The sequence below is a fragment of the Rhododendron vialii genome, chromosome 10a (assembly GCF_030253575.1).
Source record: "Rhododendron vialii isolate Sample 1 chromosome 10a, ASM3025357v1".
Lineage (NCBI taxonomy): Eukaryota > Viridiplantae > Streptophyta > Magnoliopsida > Ericales > Ericaceae > Rhododendron > Rhododendron vialii.
This window is the reverse complement of record NC_080566.1, coordinates 5768018-5785969: the sequence shown is the minus strand read 5'-3', so window position 1 is coordinate 5785969 and position 17952 is coordinate 5768018. Positions and strand designations below refer to the sequence as shown.

The 17952-nt window shown below is 38.8% G+C and overlaps 3 protein-coding genes, 1 long non-coding RNA gene and 1 pseudogene across 5 annotated transcripts in view; 3 read left to right on the top strand and 2 right to left on the bottom strand.

Annotated features, from left to right (window-relative positions):
- The window catches only part of LOC131304493 (probable serine/threonine-protein kinase PIX13), a 71690-nt gene that overhangs the window by 25737 nt on the left and 28001 nt on the right, over positions 1-17952 (top strand). The window lies entirely within an intron of this gene.
- The window catches only part of LOC131304485 (probable receptor-like protein kinase At5g38990), a 44739-nt pseudogene that overhangs the window by 3017 nt on the left and 23770 nt on the right, over positions 1-17952 (top strand).
- On the bottom strand, positions 5290-10043 carry LOC131304476 (receptor-like protein kinase FERONIA). Of its 2 annotated transcripts, none has more exons than XM_058331718.1 (5): positions 6982-10043; positions 6646-6781; positions 6411-6553; positions 6024-6147; positions 5290-5885 (listed from the first exon to the last, which is right to left on the bottom strand). In XM_058331718.1, exons 1-5 carry the CDS (start codon positions 9973-9975, stop codon positions 5509-5511), a joined length of 3774 nt encoding a protein of 1257 aa, XP_058187701.1. In that variant the 5' UTR covers positions 9976-10043; the 3' UTR covers positions 5290-5508. The 2 variants fall into 2 exon arrangements, with proteins under 2 accessions (XP_058187701.1, XP_058187702.1); XM_058331719.1 differs by having other exon boundaries at positions 5338-5822.
- On the bottom strand, positions 10938-11349 carry LOC131304498 (uncharacterized). Its single transcript, XR_009192416.1, has 2 exons — positions 11123-11349; positions 10938-11028 (listed from the first exon to the last, which is right to left on the bottom strand). It is a non-coding gene; the product is annotated as an uncharacterized LOC131304498 (long non-coding RNA).
- Positions 12593-13084, top strand: LOC131302786 (protein FAR1-RELATED SEQUENCE 2-like). The gene has a single exon (XM_058329584.1). The coding sequence runs from the start codon at positions 12593-12595 to the stop codon at positions 13082-13084; it is 492 nt and encodes a 163-aa protein (XP_058185567.1).

Sequence of the window (17952 nt, the reverse complement as noted above, 5' to 3'; positions counted from 1 at the left end):
CTTGTTAGGAGAAGAGGGAACTAGGTGGGCACAGCCGCACATGGCCGCGTACTATTGCAATGGTGCAGGGGCATGTTGTTTTCTGGAAGACCTAGTTAATTACTCCTATCCTAACTTGTGCTACCCTTAGATTTAGTACTGAATTGAAGTTACCTCCATGTGAAATGTATTATAGCTTTGGTCCCAATATTTCAATGTCACATCCTTGGTTAAGGGGCTTTTTTTACGAGTCTGTGGAAAAATGCAGGTATTTAACTTGCACATTGTTAAATCAATGCTGGCGATCTCTTTCGCTGAATCTGTTTGTTATAACTCGTAGGTAATGTGTTGTATCGTATGCAAAATGCTGATGAAAAATTTCTGGGGTTATATATGTTTGATCCCTTGGAAGAATAACCTCATGTATTTCGTATTCTGCTGGAAGCTGTGACTGTAGTTGAAGAACATTGTCATGAAATGTTGTATATTTTGAATTGGCTGCATAACCATACTCTGAAATGCTACAAATTGTGCTAAACTGACGTCTTTGGTAGTGCTAGTACATTTGAAGTTATTGAATTGTAGAGACTTAAGATAAATAATGATGTTCCTATTTCATTTTTCTTTCATCTTGGCCTTGAGTATCCTTTTGAGATTGTAGTGGAGACCACAACTGTTCTGTACGTCATACGGCTACCTTTTGGTGGGTTGCCTTTTTGCGCCAGGAGGCTCAGTTTGGATGACAGGAATCTTGAGAAGGAATAAGAACGTGACACCATACTTCCATGATTCTAACGTTTGGAAGGAATAGAAATAGGAATGTGATGTCACACTCTCAGGATTCTCATGTTTGGGAGAGACACGAATAGGATTGTGATTTCGGACGACACGTTCGACCAGGAATCACGTTACCAGATTGAATGGGAATCTGATCCCTCCCTTATTCTATGGGAATCTTAGATTCCTAGCTCAATTAATAAAAAAAAAAGGAAATATTGACTTTGATAAATTTCCAAAATATTTGATTTCTGCATAAGATTACTGAACTAATCTACTAAACACTGGAATGAAATTACTTCAGGTATTGTATTCTTAGGAATTTCATTCCTAATAATCATATTTCTATTTCCGCTCAACAAAATTTCTAGGTAGTAATCACATTCCTATTCCTAATACTCCCTCCGTCCCATAGTATTTGTTCGGTCCGCAAAACAAAGACGTAAAAATAATACAATTTTTGTAAGAAAAGTTGGAAAAAAATTCAACAATTTACTAGATCTTGACGAGTTCTTTTAACTTATGAAAAAAATTTGAATTTTTTCTTGAAAGAAATACATTATTTTATAGTCCCCGTTTTGCGAACCGGACAAATATTATGAGACGGAGGGAGTAAGTGATATGAATGGAAGAGGAAAGAGGCGGGCAACCTTGGGGATTTCGATGGGATTGGATCAATCTAGAATCCCAAGTTTTGTGGTGTCTAATGCAAGGCAGTTGGGAAGAACATAGTGGAAATTAATGGTCTACCTCCCAAATTATTTCAGAGAGAAAAAGAGAGAGACTGTTACGTTGGAGATGTGTTTTGAGTTGAATTGGTACGCACCTAACCGAGTCCCATTAACGCGAGAATACGCGCACAAACCCTGCGATGGCCAATACTGGGTGAGTAGCGGGAAAATTGGGAAAGGTTTTGGATCTTGCTGTACCTAAAAATACTGGATGGTCAGTAATGGGTGAGTAACGGGTTGTACCGGTCATCCTAATTTTTTATTTTTTTAGGAGGATTGTGCGTTAGGCAGCTGACAGCTAGCACGTAAAAAGCCCGTTAGATCTCTATGACATGAATCTAAATATGATAACGATCTGCAACAACTATAGAGGTATTAAATTGATGAGTCATACGATGAAGTTGTGGAAAAGAGTTATTGAACATCGCTTGAGGATGGGGACTACGGTGTCAGAGAAACAATTTGGGTTCATGCCTGGAAGATCAACCATGAAAGCTATTTACCTATTAAGGAGGATGGTAAAAAAACACAAAGCAAAGAAGAAGGATCTCCATATGGTTTTCATTGACTTAGAAAAGGCTTATGATAGAGTGCCTAGAGATATCATATGGTGGGTTCTGGAGAGAAAGGGAATGACCAAAGGGTATATCGAGGTGATTAGAGACATGTATGAAGGTGCCGTTACTACCATTCGATCACCAGTAGGGGAAACGAGTGAATTCCCAATCATTGTAGGATTGCATCAAGGGTCAGCCTTAAGTCCGTACCTTTTTGTCTTAGTTATGGATGAATTAACTATAAAATTTCAGGAGGATATCCCGTGGTGTATGATGTTTGCAAATGACATTGTCTTCGTAAATGAAACTGCTAGAGGTGTGAATACGAAACTAGAAATTTGGAGGGAAACATTAGAGTCAAAGGGTTTTCGAATAAGTAGGAGTAAAACTGAGTATATAGTGTGCAAGTTTAGTGGTACAAGCAATGCGCACGAAGAAAGAGTAATGATCCAAGACCGGGAGATACCTAAGAGTGATTATTTTAGATACTTAGGCTCAATCATTAGTAGAGATGGAGAGATTACCGATGATGTGACCCATAGGATCCAAGTGGGGTGGCTCAAGTAGAGGAGCGCTACTGGTGTACTGTGTGACAAGAGGGTACCCATAAAATTGAAGCAAAAATTCTATGGAACTGCCATCAAACCAGCGATACTTTACGGGATAAAATATTGGCCTATTAAGAAACAACGGGTGAAGAAGATGAGTGTAGCGGAAATGAGAATGTTGAGGTGGATGTGTGGTAAGACTAGAAGAGACAGGATTAGAAATGAAACGGTTCGTGAGATGGTAGATGTAACACCCATAGAAGAAAAGTTGAGCAAAAATAGGCTAAGCTGGTTTGGGTATGTCTACCGTAGACCAGGAGATACAGTAGTTAAGAAAGTTGATAGGATAGCTTTGGATAGCAATGCTACAGGGAGGGGTAGATCTAAATTGATATTTGATGCTGTGTGCACAACGATATGAGTATAGTAGGTTTGTGTGAACAAGTGACCCTTAATAGAGCTCAATGGAGGAAAATGATTTATGTAGCCGACTCCAAGTGATTGAGACTTAAGGCTCGGTTTGATTTGGTTTGGAGGTAATTCCACTATTAATTAAAAACTCATTTTTTTTTAATATATGAGCTTCATAATCATGACGAACAACTTTTTTGGTACATACTTTCATGTTGGTAGAATTTTTGAAATTTGTAAGCATACATGCAAGTATACACAATTAATATTTAGTTTTCAATGTGCAAAATTTTAATATATAGTTTTCAATGCGCAAATTTTGAAACTGTGCTTGTTTTGGACGACCCAAAATCCGAAATCCTAGCTTCTCAATTTTCGTCTAAGAGCATCGATCTACAGCAGCTTGGCAATACAGGTTTTTTTAGGTATTTTACATAGGGAAACCTCAAAAATCAAGGTTTAGTAGCCTAGCTATTGAGGTAGGTATTCTACATTTATCTACGGTAACACTCCAAAAGTACCTGACTGCAGCAAAGGTAAACATAGAGAAATACTACTTTCTCTCTCATACATCCCTCTCTTCTCTCTCCTCGAGCAAACCAAACCCAGTATATGATCTTCTCTCTCCTCCAAGAAACAATGAGACAAATTAATTGTTTAAAGATGAATAGGAGAAATAGCTAGTGTTGCTGAAGTTCCTAATGAAAAATGAATAGCTAAAATGATTATTTTTAGGTATTTTGGCTATTTTTCTTAAGCTGGTATACATGCTAAAATAGAAAGTTTGTATAGTACCTTGCTAAGTGTTATGAAGGCAGTCCAGGCCGCAATCAGCATTGACGCAAATACGAAGCCTTTGCTTCCAAGTGAGAGGATGAGTATTACAAGTATTTCCTTTTCGACGGATTTTGTACAGATGATCCGCGAGTGTCCCATTGGCCATGTATTTGTAAACAAGTATCATCTTAACAAAGCATATGGAAAACAAAGACTAAACTTACGATTTCGTCTATGGGTGTAAACAAGTGAGTCTGATTTGGAAATATTACCGATACGAAAATCAATTCTAACACAACAGTGTTTGGAATCTTGTTTTTGTAAATCAATGGTCCGGAAAAAACTCTCACTCTAAAGAGGACATACCGAGTTCATTGACCAACAGTGATGCACTTGAGTTTACACGATTCATTTTAAAAATTACATCAGAGTTGAAAAAAGAAAACATGAACATACAAAACAGAAGTAAATTTTTTAAAGCGTCTGATGTAACGTGTTTAGTTTAGGCATCTGGTATAGACTACAATGTTTTTGCTGCTTCTATATTTTCGATTTTCTGTTGCCATGAAACATTTTGACTTCCTTTTTTCTTTTTCCTAGGTTGGAAAGATAACAGTTTGGGCCATAAATCATGTCTCTTTCTTTAGCTATTGTCTTGTGTTTTTCTCCTTCTTTGCTTTATACATTCTAAATTCTTTTCGTTTATTTCAGATTTGATAAAGGGATGGAAGTGCCTGTAAATCTTTTTTAGTCTATTTTTGAGAATTTTTGTAAAATTAAAGAGGGTGACACGTGTACTCCACGTGCTTAGTATACGTTACACATATACTTTCAATTTGTAAACTCTATTTTTCATATGCGTAATCTTGTAGACAGAGCTTGGTCACTATTTTCCTCTTGGTGAAACAGTTCGTGCTATTTGTTGGTTCTTTTTCAACTGAAACCAAACCATCTAAATTGGTGAAAAACTAAAAATCTTGTGCATGTAGTTAACCAGTAGTTTGGCAGTTGCCTAAGCATTTCTGGTCTGTTCTTTTGAAAATGAGAAGAAATTTCTTTGGGTCAACCAACCCAAACGTAATGAGACTAAATTTATTTGTTTATGTTTTTGGGAGGATCCTTAGAGCTTGAGGTACCCTATTATGCAGCGTGCTCCTCTTTCTGCACTTTTCAAGAGTAAATAATCACTCTAGCAGATATAGAAATCTCTTATACATTCAATCCCTGTCTCACCCCCCACTTGCGGTATTCGATCTTCTCACATGGCTCACATGGAAAAGAGAAATATTAACTATGTAGACAATGACTTTTTTTCATCATTTGACAGCACCATCAGGAGGGCCATACTCTTCTCAATCTCTCATTTCAGCTGTTCAAACTAACAAAAATAATGCAGTCCGTCTGAATGTTTTTATTACTCCAAATAATATCCTCTTAGTGCAAGAATGAAGCCTTTGTATTGTCTTTTTGGTACACCTGTTGAGCTATGTTTAACACATTGTCAAGCACAAAACAAACTAGCATCAGCAGTGGCATTTTGATTTTGAACATCCCATCTATTACAGACATGTCATCGCGAGAACAATAAAACTACTTGCAATTGTCAAGCAGTGACAAGGTTGAAGGAAAAAAAGACTGTTTAATGTAAGAAATAATCAGCTTCATATTCAAATGCCGCAGTTCATGGGAAGCAGTATATCGAAAGTACCATGCTCATTGTGGGAGTTGCTAGGACTGGATTCTCTCTTGCTTAGGGGGAAGTGGAGGTTGATGGCATGAAGGAGCCATGGGTTTTTCATTGCTTGCATCTATACGTTCCAGTGTCTCCACAACTTCTTTCATTGATGGCCTGGTTTTTGGGTCAAGTTTAAGACATTGGAGAGCAACCTGAGCCATTTCGAAAGCAGCTTTTGAAGGATATTTCCATTCCAATCGAGAGTCCAGTATCTTTATCAACTGTCTCCTTTGAGACAAAAATGGTTTGGCCCAGTCAACCAGATTTTGTCTCCCAATCTCACGGTTTATATCAAATGCACGCAAGCCTGTAAGCATCTCAAGTAGTACAACACCAAAACCATACACATCGCTATTCACGTACAAATGTCCTGTTTAACAATCCTAATATTAATATGGCAACATACTGGTTTGGCGGTTTAGTTCAAGTGGCTTTGAAGTGTGAAAATTTTGAAAGCTTGATTTTGGTAATTATTTGGCTGTAAAGTTTAAACAGGTTCAGGGACTACCTGTGGCGATATACTCGGGAGCAGCATAGCCATATGTTCCCATAACACATGTTGTCACATGTGATTCACCAGCTGAGGGACCCATTTTTGCCAAACCGAAGTCCGACAACTTGGGATTGTAGGACTGCCAAAAATAAATGTGCATGTCAGACCAAGTTTAAGTCATCGACGTGCATTGCCTTACCCCTTGCCTTACATCAACGTAATGTGCTGGAAAATTTTGTTCCAAGCAAGAGCAAGGTGAGAGTAGGTAAATGGCTGAATGAGTGAAATTCAAAAGTTGCATCTCAGAGAATGAACAAGAAAAATATGATATTCTATCCCAAAACAGATTTACATTTCTTTCGTTGTCACCCGGATCGAGTTCATTGTTTGCAAGAAACTTACATCATCTAGCAATATATTTGAGGTCTTGAAATCTCTGTAAATCACTGGAAGTTCAGATGTATGCAAAAATTCCAGCCCTCGAGCTGCTCCGATTAGTATATTAAGCCGAATGCCCCATGGAAGTGGCTGAACAGCAGAACCCCCTGCATAAGCCAACTCATGAGCTGTCTAGTAAGCCAAATGACATATGAACCGATTTGCATAAGGCGAAATCAGTTGATCTGTTAAGTCTTACGTCGAAAAAGGTGGTTCTCCAAGCTGCCCTTTGGCATGAATTCGTAGACAAGGAGTAGCTCATTCTCTTCCCTACAGTATCCTAATAGCTTAACAAGGTTAGGATGAGAAAACCTTCCTAAGAAGTCAACCTCAGACTGCACAAATATTGAGCAAACAGACACCATTCAGAAGAATTTAATTATGAGAAGAAGGAATAGTAAATACTAGGATTAGAATCGATTGAGTACGTTTAAATATCAAGCTTCAAGCTCTGACAAGTGAAAATATATGTGCAATTATGGTTAAGACACTTTAATATAATTTTCAGCCACTAATTTGTCTCAAGTGTAATTACCTGCCATTCCTTAAATCCTTGTACGCCCTCTGGTTCCATCTTCTTGACGGCAAAGACCAATCCACTACGGTTCTTCTCATCAAGCAAACCCTTGTAAACTCTACCGAAGCCTCCTTCTCCCAACACTCTATCGTTTCTGAAACTTTTAGTAGCAGTCCTCAATTCAGAAAAAGTGAAGATCCTTAAATTGGGTGAGGGTAAAATCTGTCCTTTCAGATTGCCGCCACTTGCAGCCGAGGATGAGAAGTTCCTAGGGATGTTGCTTCCAACTGTGAAGCGACGGAATTGATGAGTGACATTTTTCCATCTTAGACGCATCGAACTACGTGACGAAATTGGTCGTTCACCACTGGAATCATAGACGTTCCTTTTTTTCCTCTTGATATCCACACCTTTAGCTAGAAAATCAATACTCCTCTGAAACACCTTGCTTACCTTTCCCTTTGACCTATTCTGGCCTTGGGTGTTCTCACTATCCAGCGCCGAAGAGGAGGAGGAAGGAACATCGCGTCGTGGAAGAGAGTCATCCCTTCTTGTGTTCTCACCAAACTGCTCGTCCACATCCCCACCAACACTAAAATCATCATCCTCCTCTTCCTCTGTGGAAGGAACCATGCATTGATTCTCCAATAAGCACTGGAGTCTCACCACCACATCAGCCATTGTAGGCCGCCTCTTTGGATGACTATCTAAACAACTATTAGCAATCTCAGCAAACACCTTCAGACAGTGTGGCGAGATTTCGTCCCTCAACCTGTGGTCAAGAAGCTGATCAAGTTTGTTCTCCTTGATGCCCTGTTTAGCCCATAGGACTAGACTGCATTGCTCCTCGTCGACCCGCATATCAACTGCTGCCCTCCCACAAAGCATTTCCAACATCACGACACCAAAGGCATACACATCTGATTTCTTTCTTAGTTTACGGGTCAAGAAGTACTCTGGATCAAAATACCCAAATGAGCCTTTAACATCTGTGCTAACGTGCGTGTGGGAATGGCTTGTTGAGCCCAGTTTACACAACCCAAAATCTGAAATCTTAGCTGTCAAGTCCTTGTCCAATAGAATGTTTGTGCTTTTCACATCTCGGTGTATTATACCACGTCGAATACCTGTATGGAGGTAATCCAACCCTCGAGCAGCACCTATACAAATGTTGAGCCTTTGCTGCCATGAGATATGGCCAATGGTACCATTACTCTTGGTGTTAACTTTGTAGAGATGATCGGCAAGTGTACCATGCTCCATAAACTCATAAACAAGGATCATCTCATCGCATTCATCGCAATAGCCTAAAAGACTAACGAGATGAGTATGCCGAAGCTTGGAAAGCATTTCGATTTCTGTCCAAAACTCTTTTGCCCCTTGCTTAGACCTCATATCCAACCGCTTTAAGGCAACCGTCGTTGCACCATCATCAATAAGCGCTTTGTAGACCTTACCAAATCCACCACTTCCAATGACCAATTCATCATTGAAGTTATTGGTTGCTGATAAGAGCTCAGCAAATGAGAAACGACAGCACAACCCCTCCGATGTTGACGAAGAGAGATTTCTCCCCACACTATTTTCACCTAAACTACGCAATTGGTAGACGATGATATTCAACATGGTGAGTAAAATTACTACAACTGTTGCAATGGCATTTCCTCCAGAAGCAAACACTAGCTTCTTGGGCTTTGGAGATGTCGAAGTATGTGCTAGTGGCACTGGGTTCACCCCAGCAAGATTTTTGTCGGTGTTGCTCAACTTGAATACCTCTAACCCTTTTAGAGTTGCATCAATTGGTTCCGTCCATTCATGATTCTGAGGGCGCAGCGCTATGAGGAAGTCACGCTTGCCCTCCATCCTATCTCCATCCATAATCAACACATAGTCCTTAAACACAGCCACCCCATTTCCGCCGCTCCATTGGGTAAGGTCAACTTTGGCCTCAACAACCTGATCATTAACAAAGATACTAAACTCCACCCTGCCAATCTCTTTTATCTCATATTCAAGCCCACAGAAATGTAACCTAAGCAGGTACCTAAATCCCAAATCCACAGGTAATCTCCATGTCAAATTTGATTCAGTCTTGTTCGCTTGCTTGTCTGGAACCAGTGACCAAGATGTTTGATAGACTTTCTGAGGAGCACTGTATGGTGGTATGCTCATGTATTTGATTCGAATTGTGGTAGTAACTGGCTCGACACTGGATTTTTCTAACAGATAATTTGAGTCCTCATACCAATCTCTAAACATTCCTGTATCTTCTATGGACGAAATGGAGTTTCCGCCAACGTTTAACCGGTGTACCTTCTCCAGAGCAATGCTCTTATCTATGGTAAACCGGTCGCTCTTCCCAATAATCTTTGCTGCAGGATTACCCTCATGAGTATGATAAAGTGCAGCTGGCATTGAGATGATTTCAATCCCATTAACAAAAGCATACACCTCATCAGAATTACCAATTCGTGATGGGGAGAACGTTATGATTAACGGTTGATCTTCGTCCACGTTCACACAATACTCTTTAACAAGAGAGGGTAAGCCCAAGGCATCAACAGCAAGGGAAGCACTATAGTTGCTAAGAAGGGTATAAGGACCAGCTTTCACAGTAAAAAAGGCTTCAGATCTTTTGAAACCACCCCGGTATGAAGCTGGATAGAAATGGAGACGAATAAGTTTCTGACCCGGAGTGACTCGGAACGTATAGGTGAAAGGCCAAGGGGAGAGCCGGGCTGTTGCGTAAGGGATTGGATCATAGGGAAGGGGCTGGTCAGTGGCTTTTGATTTGCTCTTTGAACCGTGTAATGAAGTGATGTAGTTGGATCTGGCATCTCCGGTCCATTGCCGGCTATCTTCTGCAGTTGAGTTGCCGGAGGAGCCGCAGTTAACGGCAACATGATGAAGCTGTTGGGAATAAAGACCAGGGGAGTTGATGGCTAGTGTTAAAGTACTTTGATGGAGGAAGAAGTAGAGAAGGACTGCAATTGAGAGTAGATAAGGAAACATTATTTTATTTTTGTGTGTGTGTGTGTGATGTGAATTGAAACTATTGAGAGAGTTTGGGAATGATGATTAGTGAAAGGAGAGAGGAATTCGAATCGAAAGGAAGATTTGCAAGAATTACGTAAGAAAAAATGCGTTTTGGTTCATTTCGGGTTTCATAAAAATTAAAAAAAAATATTCATAAATTTTTGAATATCATTTTATGGAGTCCTGTAAAAAAAATCAGCTCCAACGAACTTCGGTAAGTATTACTTTTGGATTCGTAAGTGCGAACTAAGCATTACTTTTGGATTCGTAGGTGCGAACTAAGCAATTTCGCCTCTACGAATCCAAAAATAATATTTACCGATGTCCTACGGAACCCCATAAAATAGTATTTAAAAATTTATGATTATTTTTTAAAATTTTTATAAAACCCAAAATAGGTCTAAACGTATTTTTTTTTACATGGTTTCTGCAGATCTTCGTGGCGAATAGCAGGATGATCACAAAAGTTGAACTATTTCAAGGGTGGGTAGGGAAGGCGAAGACCTCTGGCAGTCAACTCACTAGGTCAAGAACAGTTCTGCTCCAGACATTTCGTGGAACATGATTCAAAAGCAGTAAAAAGGGGTGTTCCAAGTAAGGAACCTTCCTTTTTTAAAATTTTTTTTTTTTTAATTTTCAAACTCAAATATAATGAAAATGAAAAATAATTTTTTGATTTTTCTTGCATTGTGTAAAAGATCTCAATGAAATCTATCAAACAAGATCCATATTGGTAGAAAAATTATTTGCGTTACATGATGATTTTTGAGCTTGAAATTACCTTTCTTTATCCAAAACCTTCTTTTTTTTAGTTGGAACACCACCTAAGTCTACGGTTCCCGACCGGTTTCCCCGATTTGCTTCCCGATGCTGACGTGGCGGGTGGGCCCCACGTCAGCAGTAGTTAAAAAAAAAATCACGTTGAAAATCTGGATTTCCCCAAAATTGGACCATCTAGAAAAGAGGAGGAGGACCACCGGCAACACCCACCACCGCCGGCTCCACTTCCGGCGACCAGCCCATGGGTATCTGTGGAGTATATGATATGAGAAGCAAAAAAGAAAAGAAATCCGAGATGTCAGACGCCGATGTTTCAGATAATGAAGGAGAAGTATCTATATACCTCCGGGTAAGGATGGGTGATCGACGGCGTCGGCGAAGCCAGAGCACCCAGTAATAGATCAAGACCCTCCATTCATTGGAGGCCTGGGTCGCCGGGAAAGGCATCGCCGGAGTACCCGTTCGCTCCGTTTCCTCAGTCTGCTCCGCCGTCGTCTCCGATCTCATCCTTCCCGTGAGCTCTCTCCTTCCCTACTGCTCTATTCTGTAATTTGGATCATTTATTATAATTTATTGAAGTCATTTTTGGAATTTATGTAAAATTATTGGCTATTTTTAATCTGTAATTGGGGGTCCTGTAAAATAATATTCCGGCCACCCTCGTAATACTCCGGCGACAAACATCTCTCTCTCCTGTATGATGTGTGAAGGAGGGACTCAGCCGCTCAAGGATATTTTGGAAAGAAGAACACCTGGATATGTTTTGGAGGGGGGGTGTCCAAAAATAAGGAGGTTGGAGGGGAGGTGGAGCCAATGGTGGTGGTGGTAGTCGGTGGTGGTGGGTGCTGCCGATGGAACCAGCGGTGGTGGTGGGTGTCGCCTGTGGTCCTCCTCCTCCTCTTCTCTCTCGCTTCTTTCGTTTTCAGATTGTCCGGTTTGGGGAAATCGGAAATCCAAATTTTCAGCGGGAAATTTTTTTTTTCAACTGCTGACGTGGGGCCCACCCGCCACGTCAACATCGGGAAGCAAATTAGAAAAACAAGTCGGGAACTATAGACTTTCTGATTCACAATAATTTTACCTCCACAACTATCTTCACACCCAAAGTCACAGAATTTCTACGTGTCATACCACCTATGGGACCCACTCCTTTTAACTTAACTTGAATCCAAATAGAGAGAAAAAAAAGAAGATGAAGAAAAAAGGGGGGAATTTTTCCCGCTTTTTACTACTCACTATTGTACTCCCAAAAGCAAACCCACCTACCCAGTCAACCTCGCTCCCATAGTCTCTCTTCCTCTACAATGGTGTAACTTTTCACCAAGTTACAGGTAAATTCAGTCTCTTCTTCTTCTTCCTCTCTCTCTCTCTCTCTCTCTCTGCGCGAATGTGTACAGTGAAGCTGTGGAATCTGGACATTACCATTTATGTCAGTTTTCTTGTTCTGTACCATTGTATTTATTGTTTGATTGCTGTTTTTCTATAATTGTAAGTTTATGAGATTAGAGTTACTTACCAATATTAGTAGATATATTAATGGCCATCAAGTGTTTGATAATATGTGTAAACGAATTTTTTTTGTTTTCAAACTGCTATTGAGAAGGCTATAAGGAACCTGTGAAGGCCCCTGTTTTCTGGTCTACTCTAGTTGTGTATTGTGTTAATTTTGCAATTGGTTTCCGCAAATAAAACTTAATTTGTGAAAATATTTATATGTCCTGGTGAGAGGATTTTTGATATCATAGTTCACTTGTGCTTATATGTGATTTTCTTGTGTCTGGTCATTTGATTATGTGTGATGCTACACAAAGACATGGATGAAGAAGTTGAGGATCTTACGACAGAAATAGAGCAAAATGAAAATGTAGTAAATGGAGTAAAGGAACCCAAGGTTGGGATGATAATTGATTCCATTGATGATGTTGTTGAGTTCTACAGAAAGTATGCAAAGGAAAAGGGTTTTGGCATGTCCATAAGAACCTCAAAAAAAGTAGGAGGTGAGGTGAGATATGTGACAGTTGCTTGCAATCATTCAGGAAAGCCAAGAACAAGAGGTATGAAAGTTAATCAATTGCACCCACAAACAAAAACAGATTGCAAAGCTAAGATCACGACAGTCATATTGGCCGATGGAAAGTGGAAGTTGAGCTCTTTTGTTCTTAATCAAAACCATGTTGTAAGTCCAGGGAAAGCTCGATTTCACAGATGCCATAGAGTTCTTAATGCAAATGTGAAAAGAAAGCTTTTAGTGTATGCCAAAGCTGGAGTTAGAGCGAACAAAAGTTACACTAGGGGTTCTTTTTGATATGCCATAGAGTTCTTTTTGATATGCCCCTTTTTGTTAAGTATTGATGCACCAATTCTATGTATTGTGAATATCTAGGGGTCCTTTTTGATATGCCCCTTTTTGTTGAATATTGAAGCACCAACTGTTGTTATATAGTGAAATGTGTGATTGTGGCTTTGAAGTAGCAAACATTGGTTTTGCTTCATAAATGTTAGATTATGCAAGTTAAAGAGAAATAGACATGTTCATGTTGTCTTCATGAGGTGTGCTTACTTATGCATTTCAATTGGGGGCAAATTTGTACGTGATCAATTCACAAACTTTATCAGCTACCATTACATAATGGAGAACATGCAATTGCAAATCAGTCACCAAACTCAACACGCGTATGCTCCGAAAATTGAACATCACAAAGAAGACAACTTCAAGATTCACAAGAGCTAACCAATGTAGTCTGAACATTAACCATTAATCATGAAAGTTTAGAAGGTTAAACCACACTTGCACTCACATTCAGATATAAACATAAACTCTGCATTCTCTTCAACCCACCCCCCTCCATCTCTCTCAAAGTACAACTTCCATATTCTCTCGAGACTAATTAGTAGTACTACTTCAAAATTTGCCATTGCAACTCATAGATGTTTAGAGAATTAGAATGCAAATGCAGTCCTCCAATTCAAACTTTTCTTCCAAATGGACTGCCAAGTGCCTTTAATAATCCAGATATCTCGACTTAACACCTACTAGTGTTCAAAAGCTTTGAACAAATTCTTTAAATCTTGTACAATTAAAACCTACAAAAGAGAAAGAAACAAAAAGGGGAAAATTCCAAATCAAACCTTGAAAACTGATTTCTAAAATGAAGAATGCAAAATACAGTTATAATGGTTATGTTTGGTTGAGAGTTTAGTTTAGTTTAGTTTTGGTAGTGGGTGGAGAGAGAAATAGAGTAATGATTGAAGATATGGGTAATGATTGGAGAGAGATAGAGAGAGATGAGAAAGTAATAATTGAAAAAATAGGGTAATGATTGAAAACAAAACTAAAACTAAAACTAAACCACGAACCGAACAAAGATGTACATAATTTGAAAATTCTCATTTCAAGTTTACAAAAAAAAGCCCTAAAAATGATGACCATATTTCTTGAAATCCAAAACGGGGTTCAAAGAATTTAATTTCAAACCCTAAATCGGTAAGCGAAATACTTCACCAGTTCAAGTGGACCTTCTTCTTCGTCGTTGGGTTCATTTGAAATATGAGAATGGGTAAAACTCATGGGAGGGAAGAGTCAAAATAACCTATCAGGGGAAGATCGTTCTCCTTCATTCATTCTCTCATGATCTTCAAGAACCTCTAGCCTTGCAAAGAGGATATCCATTGCATGTGAGAGCAAGAGATACATTCGCACTTTTTAAAGAGAGAGAGAGATGCACTCTGTGGAGACCCAGAGGAAAATGACCACGATGAGTTCCTGCTCGTTCCTGCTCTCTTATTTTCTTTTCCTTTTTTTTTTTCTCTATTTGGGTTTAAGTTAAGTTAAAAGGAGTGGGTCCCAGAGGTGGCATGACACGTAGGAATTCTGTGGCTTTGGGTGTGAAGATGGTTGTGGAGGTAGAATTATTGTTTGGAGAGAAACACAGAGAGATAGTGACGCTGTGAGTGAGTGCGTGATTTGTAATCATCCACTGATAGTACATACACATCCGCCGCCCCTTCGTGGCGTATTCCAATTTGGAGAACCACGTATATCTCGCTATGTGATTGTGTGTTGGAACATTTTCAAAATATTTATTGGATATTAAATGTAATTATTGGTGAACGGCTTTAATCCAAGAGGCGTGACCATTCAAGTTAAATGAATAGACGTGAACATTAGATTTAAGCACAAAATGTGTATCTATTCAAGTTAAATGAATATACATTACCAGACCAAAAGGTGTGACCATTGGGGTGGAATGAATAGACATGACTATTATAAATAAACATGACTATTGCATTTAATCAAAGAGGTATAATCTTTGGCTAACGGTCACGATCTATGCCTACAAAAGACAAATGGTTCTATTAATTGAAAGTGTGAAGATAATCAGAATCATTCTGATTGTTGTTTCTCTCTAAAATTATCTCCTACGATTATACATAAGGGGCTTGCAAAATCCAAAGGTATTCGAGTCTCTCTTCGTTTGTGCATAACGCAGTTAGATAACAGTTGGAGATTGGGCTTCATTTTATCTTGGAGGCGGCTTCGCTGTAACCCGGTCTACACCAAATTCTCTCAAATTGTTGGAGACGAATATCGTCTTAAAGACAACGACATAGTAACGTGACTTGAAGCATCTTTGTTTATCCTCTTTGATCAGCTACGCCGACTTTTGCACCAACAATCTTAAGATGATATTCTTCGAAGATGAAAGTGGATTGATTACATTATGGATCCTTAAGACAAAGATGGATAGTTGTGATTGGAGACTTCATCAAATGATGATGCTGTGAGTTTTATCAAGTTGCCACTAATAATATTATTTATTCCCAAGGAGAAAGGTACGCCAAGAAACTCATTTTGTCATGCCTTCAGACTATTGCTTTTGAAATGTAATCACGGCACGTTATCTTATGTTTGATTTGCAAGCATGCATGTTTCGGAGAGTTGTCAAAGAAAATAATATTGACATTGTGATTCTGATTCATCTTATAATCAAGAGACTTGGCATTGTCGTGTCACTGACATGAAAGCCGCGGGGCGTACATGTGAGCGTACGTGTGACGAGGGAGTCACACAGTTTCTTGTAAATGCTCACAAAATGGTACATCGGATGATTCAATCGCTGCCATTGATTGTGTTCGGACAGTCCACAATGGTGTTGGTCCATTTACCTATTCAGGTGAAACGAGTGGGTGTGGACCGTTACGGCACTGGTCTGAATTAGTATATTGCATAATGCAATTTTAGTATGCATGGATGCATGTGTGTCAGGATGATTTAAGTGTGTTGTCTTTAAGTTTAGAGTATAACTTTTAGTTTGATTTGTCCTCTTATGCGGTCAATGCATTTGTTTAGGTTGTGGCAGTATTTATGTTGTTGCTATTATTCTTTGAAGTGCTAAAATTAGTACATGATCAACCGGTTCATGTGAAACGCTAGCTTGTTTTGCTATTTTACTAATTTTTGAATTGTTGCACCGTATGATTAAAACGTTTAGAAGTGCCGTTTGCTTCTTTCATACATTACTGCCTTGGTGACGCTTGGTAGAGTCCTTATTGTCTCTAATAAGGAATTGACACCAGCACACTTAGAATTGTTCTTGCTCATGTTTTTATTATTGCATATGAACTGCTATGTTTATGAAATGTTGCTTTTATGAGCATGGAAATAAGGTCTTACTTATGGATAGTATCGGATATTTTTATAGCCAAGGTTTATGTGGCCTGTCGAAGGTGTGATACTTGACATGGTAATTGTGTCATGGTGGTGTTTCGGTAACGCAGAAATGTGTTATGTGGCTTTTAATGAGCAATGTTTGATGGCCTTGATCAAAGAACCATACAATCGTGTTAGAAAAAGTACAATGTTACAGTACTGTTGGACACGTGGTCGGTGGTTAACCGAATCAGTAGCTAATTAAATTATCTCGACTGTTTTGCTTTATGCAAATTGCTAGATATAGAGTATTCTGAAATCCTAGTTTTGGAAGCCACTTCCAAACTGAACATACCATTATAAGTTTGAAAATTTTATATGCATGTACTTTGCATAAGGTAATCAAAATGGTGAGTGTTGCGGATTCTTTATATGAATGAGTTTGTTTTTATGAGAAAATAAAACGGACGAGACTCTTCTCTTGCCCTTTACCAAAATACACGTTGATATATACATGTAAATATGTATATGTGGAGGTTAAGGATTTAACCAGGGGGTGTAACTCAAAATGTGTGGCTCTTGGTTTCAGACTAAATGGTGTAACCATTGGAGGATAACCAAGGGATGTGGTATTTGGAATAAAATGAAGAGTCATGATTATTCCAACAAGTATGAGATAAATGAAATGTAGTTTCATTGGAAGGAATGTTGGGAATGTGGCTTTTCGATTACATGTTCTCCCTTGTATATTGGAGAGGTACAAAGTTGTGGTATGGTGAAATGCGACTATCTTGATTAATTAGTTGTTCTAAACAACTATGACCCACAAGTAAATTAAATCCAAATTAGTTTATTTGGTTGAATTGGTTTATATGCTTGTAATTAGTATTCATCAGTTATGATGGATGCAAAGGCGCTTGATATAATTGAAGCATGAAAACCATGAATACATAATAAGTCTATTATTTGTGGGGTTTTCTCTCTTGAAATTAAAGTGAGGATTTTACGATGAGATGGGGTGACATTGTATTTTGTCACGGATATATTTCTCAGTAAGTCAGTCAAGGCAATGGTTTAGCCTAATTAGTTTAATCACTCATGGTGGAAACTCGACTCAACGCTTGAGCCATACCTTAAGTCTTGAGTTTAATAAGCAAAGCACACCATATGTCATGATTGTGAGCACTTAATTTTTAAATTAATCCATCCAAAGGTAAAGTGCTTGGTTCCTGTAATGTTGAAAAACAAGAGGGTGAACTATTTAGTTCTTAATATGATTTTTGTGTTGTAGTTACAGGAACACTGACAAAATCCTACCTATATGAGTGTAGAGGTGGTGCCGCTTCTTATAGGTCTCGGGGGCTTTTGACTTTAGAGCACTCATGAAACCAAGATATAGACCCAAGGCCAATACATGGGTCGGCTTTTATGAATTACCTAAGGAGAAGAAAATTTTGTGTGTGAGACGTGTCAAGTTAATCAACAAGGATTGCTAGTTCAAAGACAAGTCTACTATGCTCTTC

Coding starts and splice junctions, on each gene's coding strand:
- LOC131304476 (XM_058331718.1), bottom strand. CDS start 9,975: ATGTTTCCTTATCTACTCTCAATTGCAGTCCTTCTCTACTTCTTCCTC. Junction 6,554..6,645: donor GGAGAACCACCTTTTTCGAC/GTAAGACTTAAC, acceptor TGGCTTATGCAG/GGGGTTCTGCTGTTCAGCCA. Junction 6,148..6,410: donor CAAATATATTGCTAGATGAT/GTAAGTTTCTTG, acceptor TATTTTTGGCAG/TCCTACAATCCCAAGTTGTC.
- LOC131302786 (XM_058329584.1), top strand. CDS start 12,593: ATGGATGAAGAAGTTGAGGATCTTACGACAGAAATAGAGCAAAATGAA.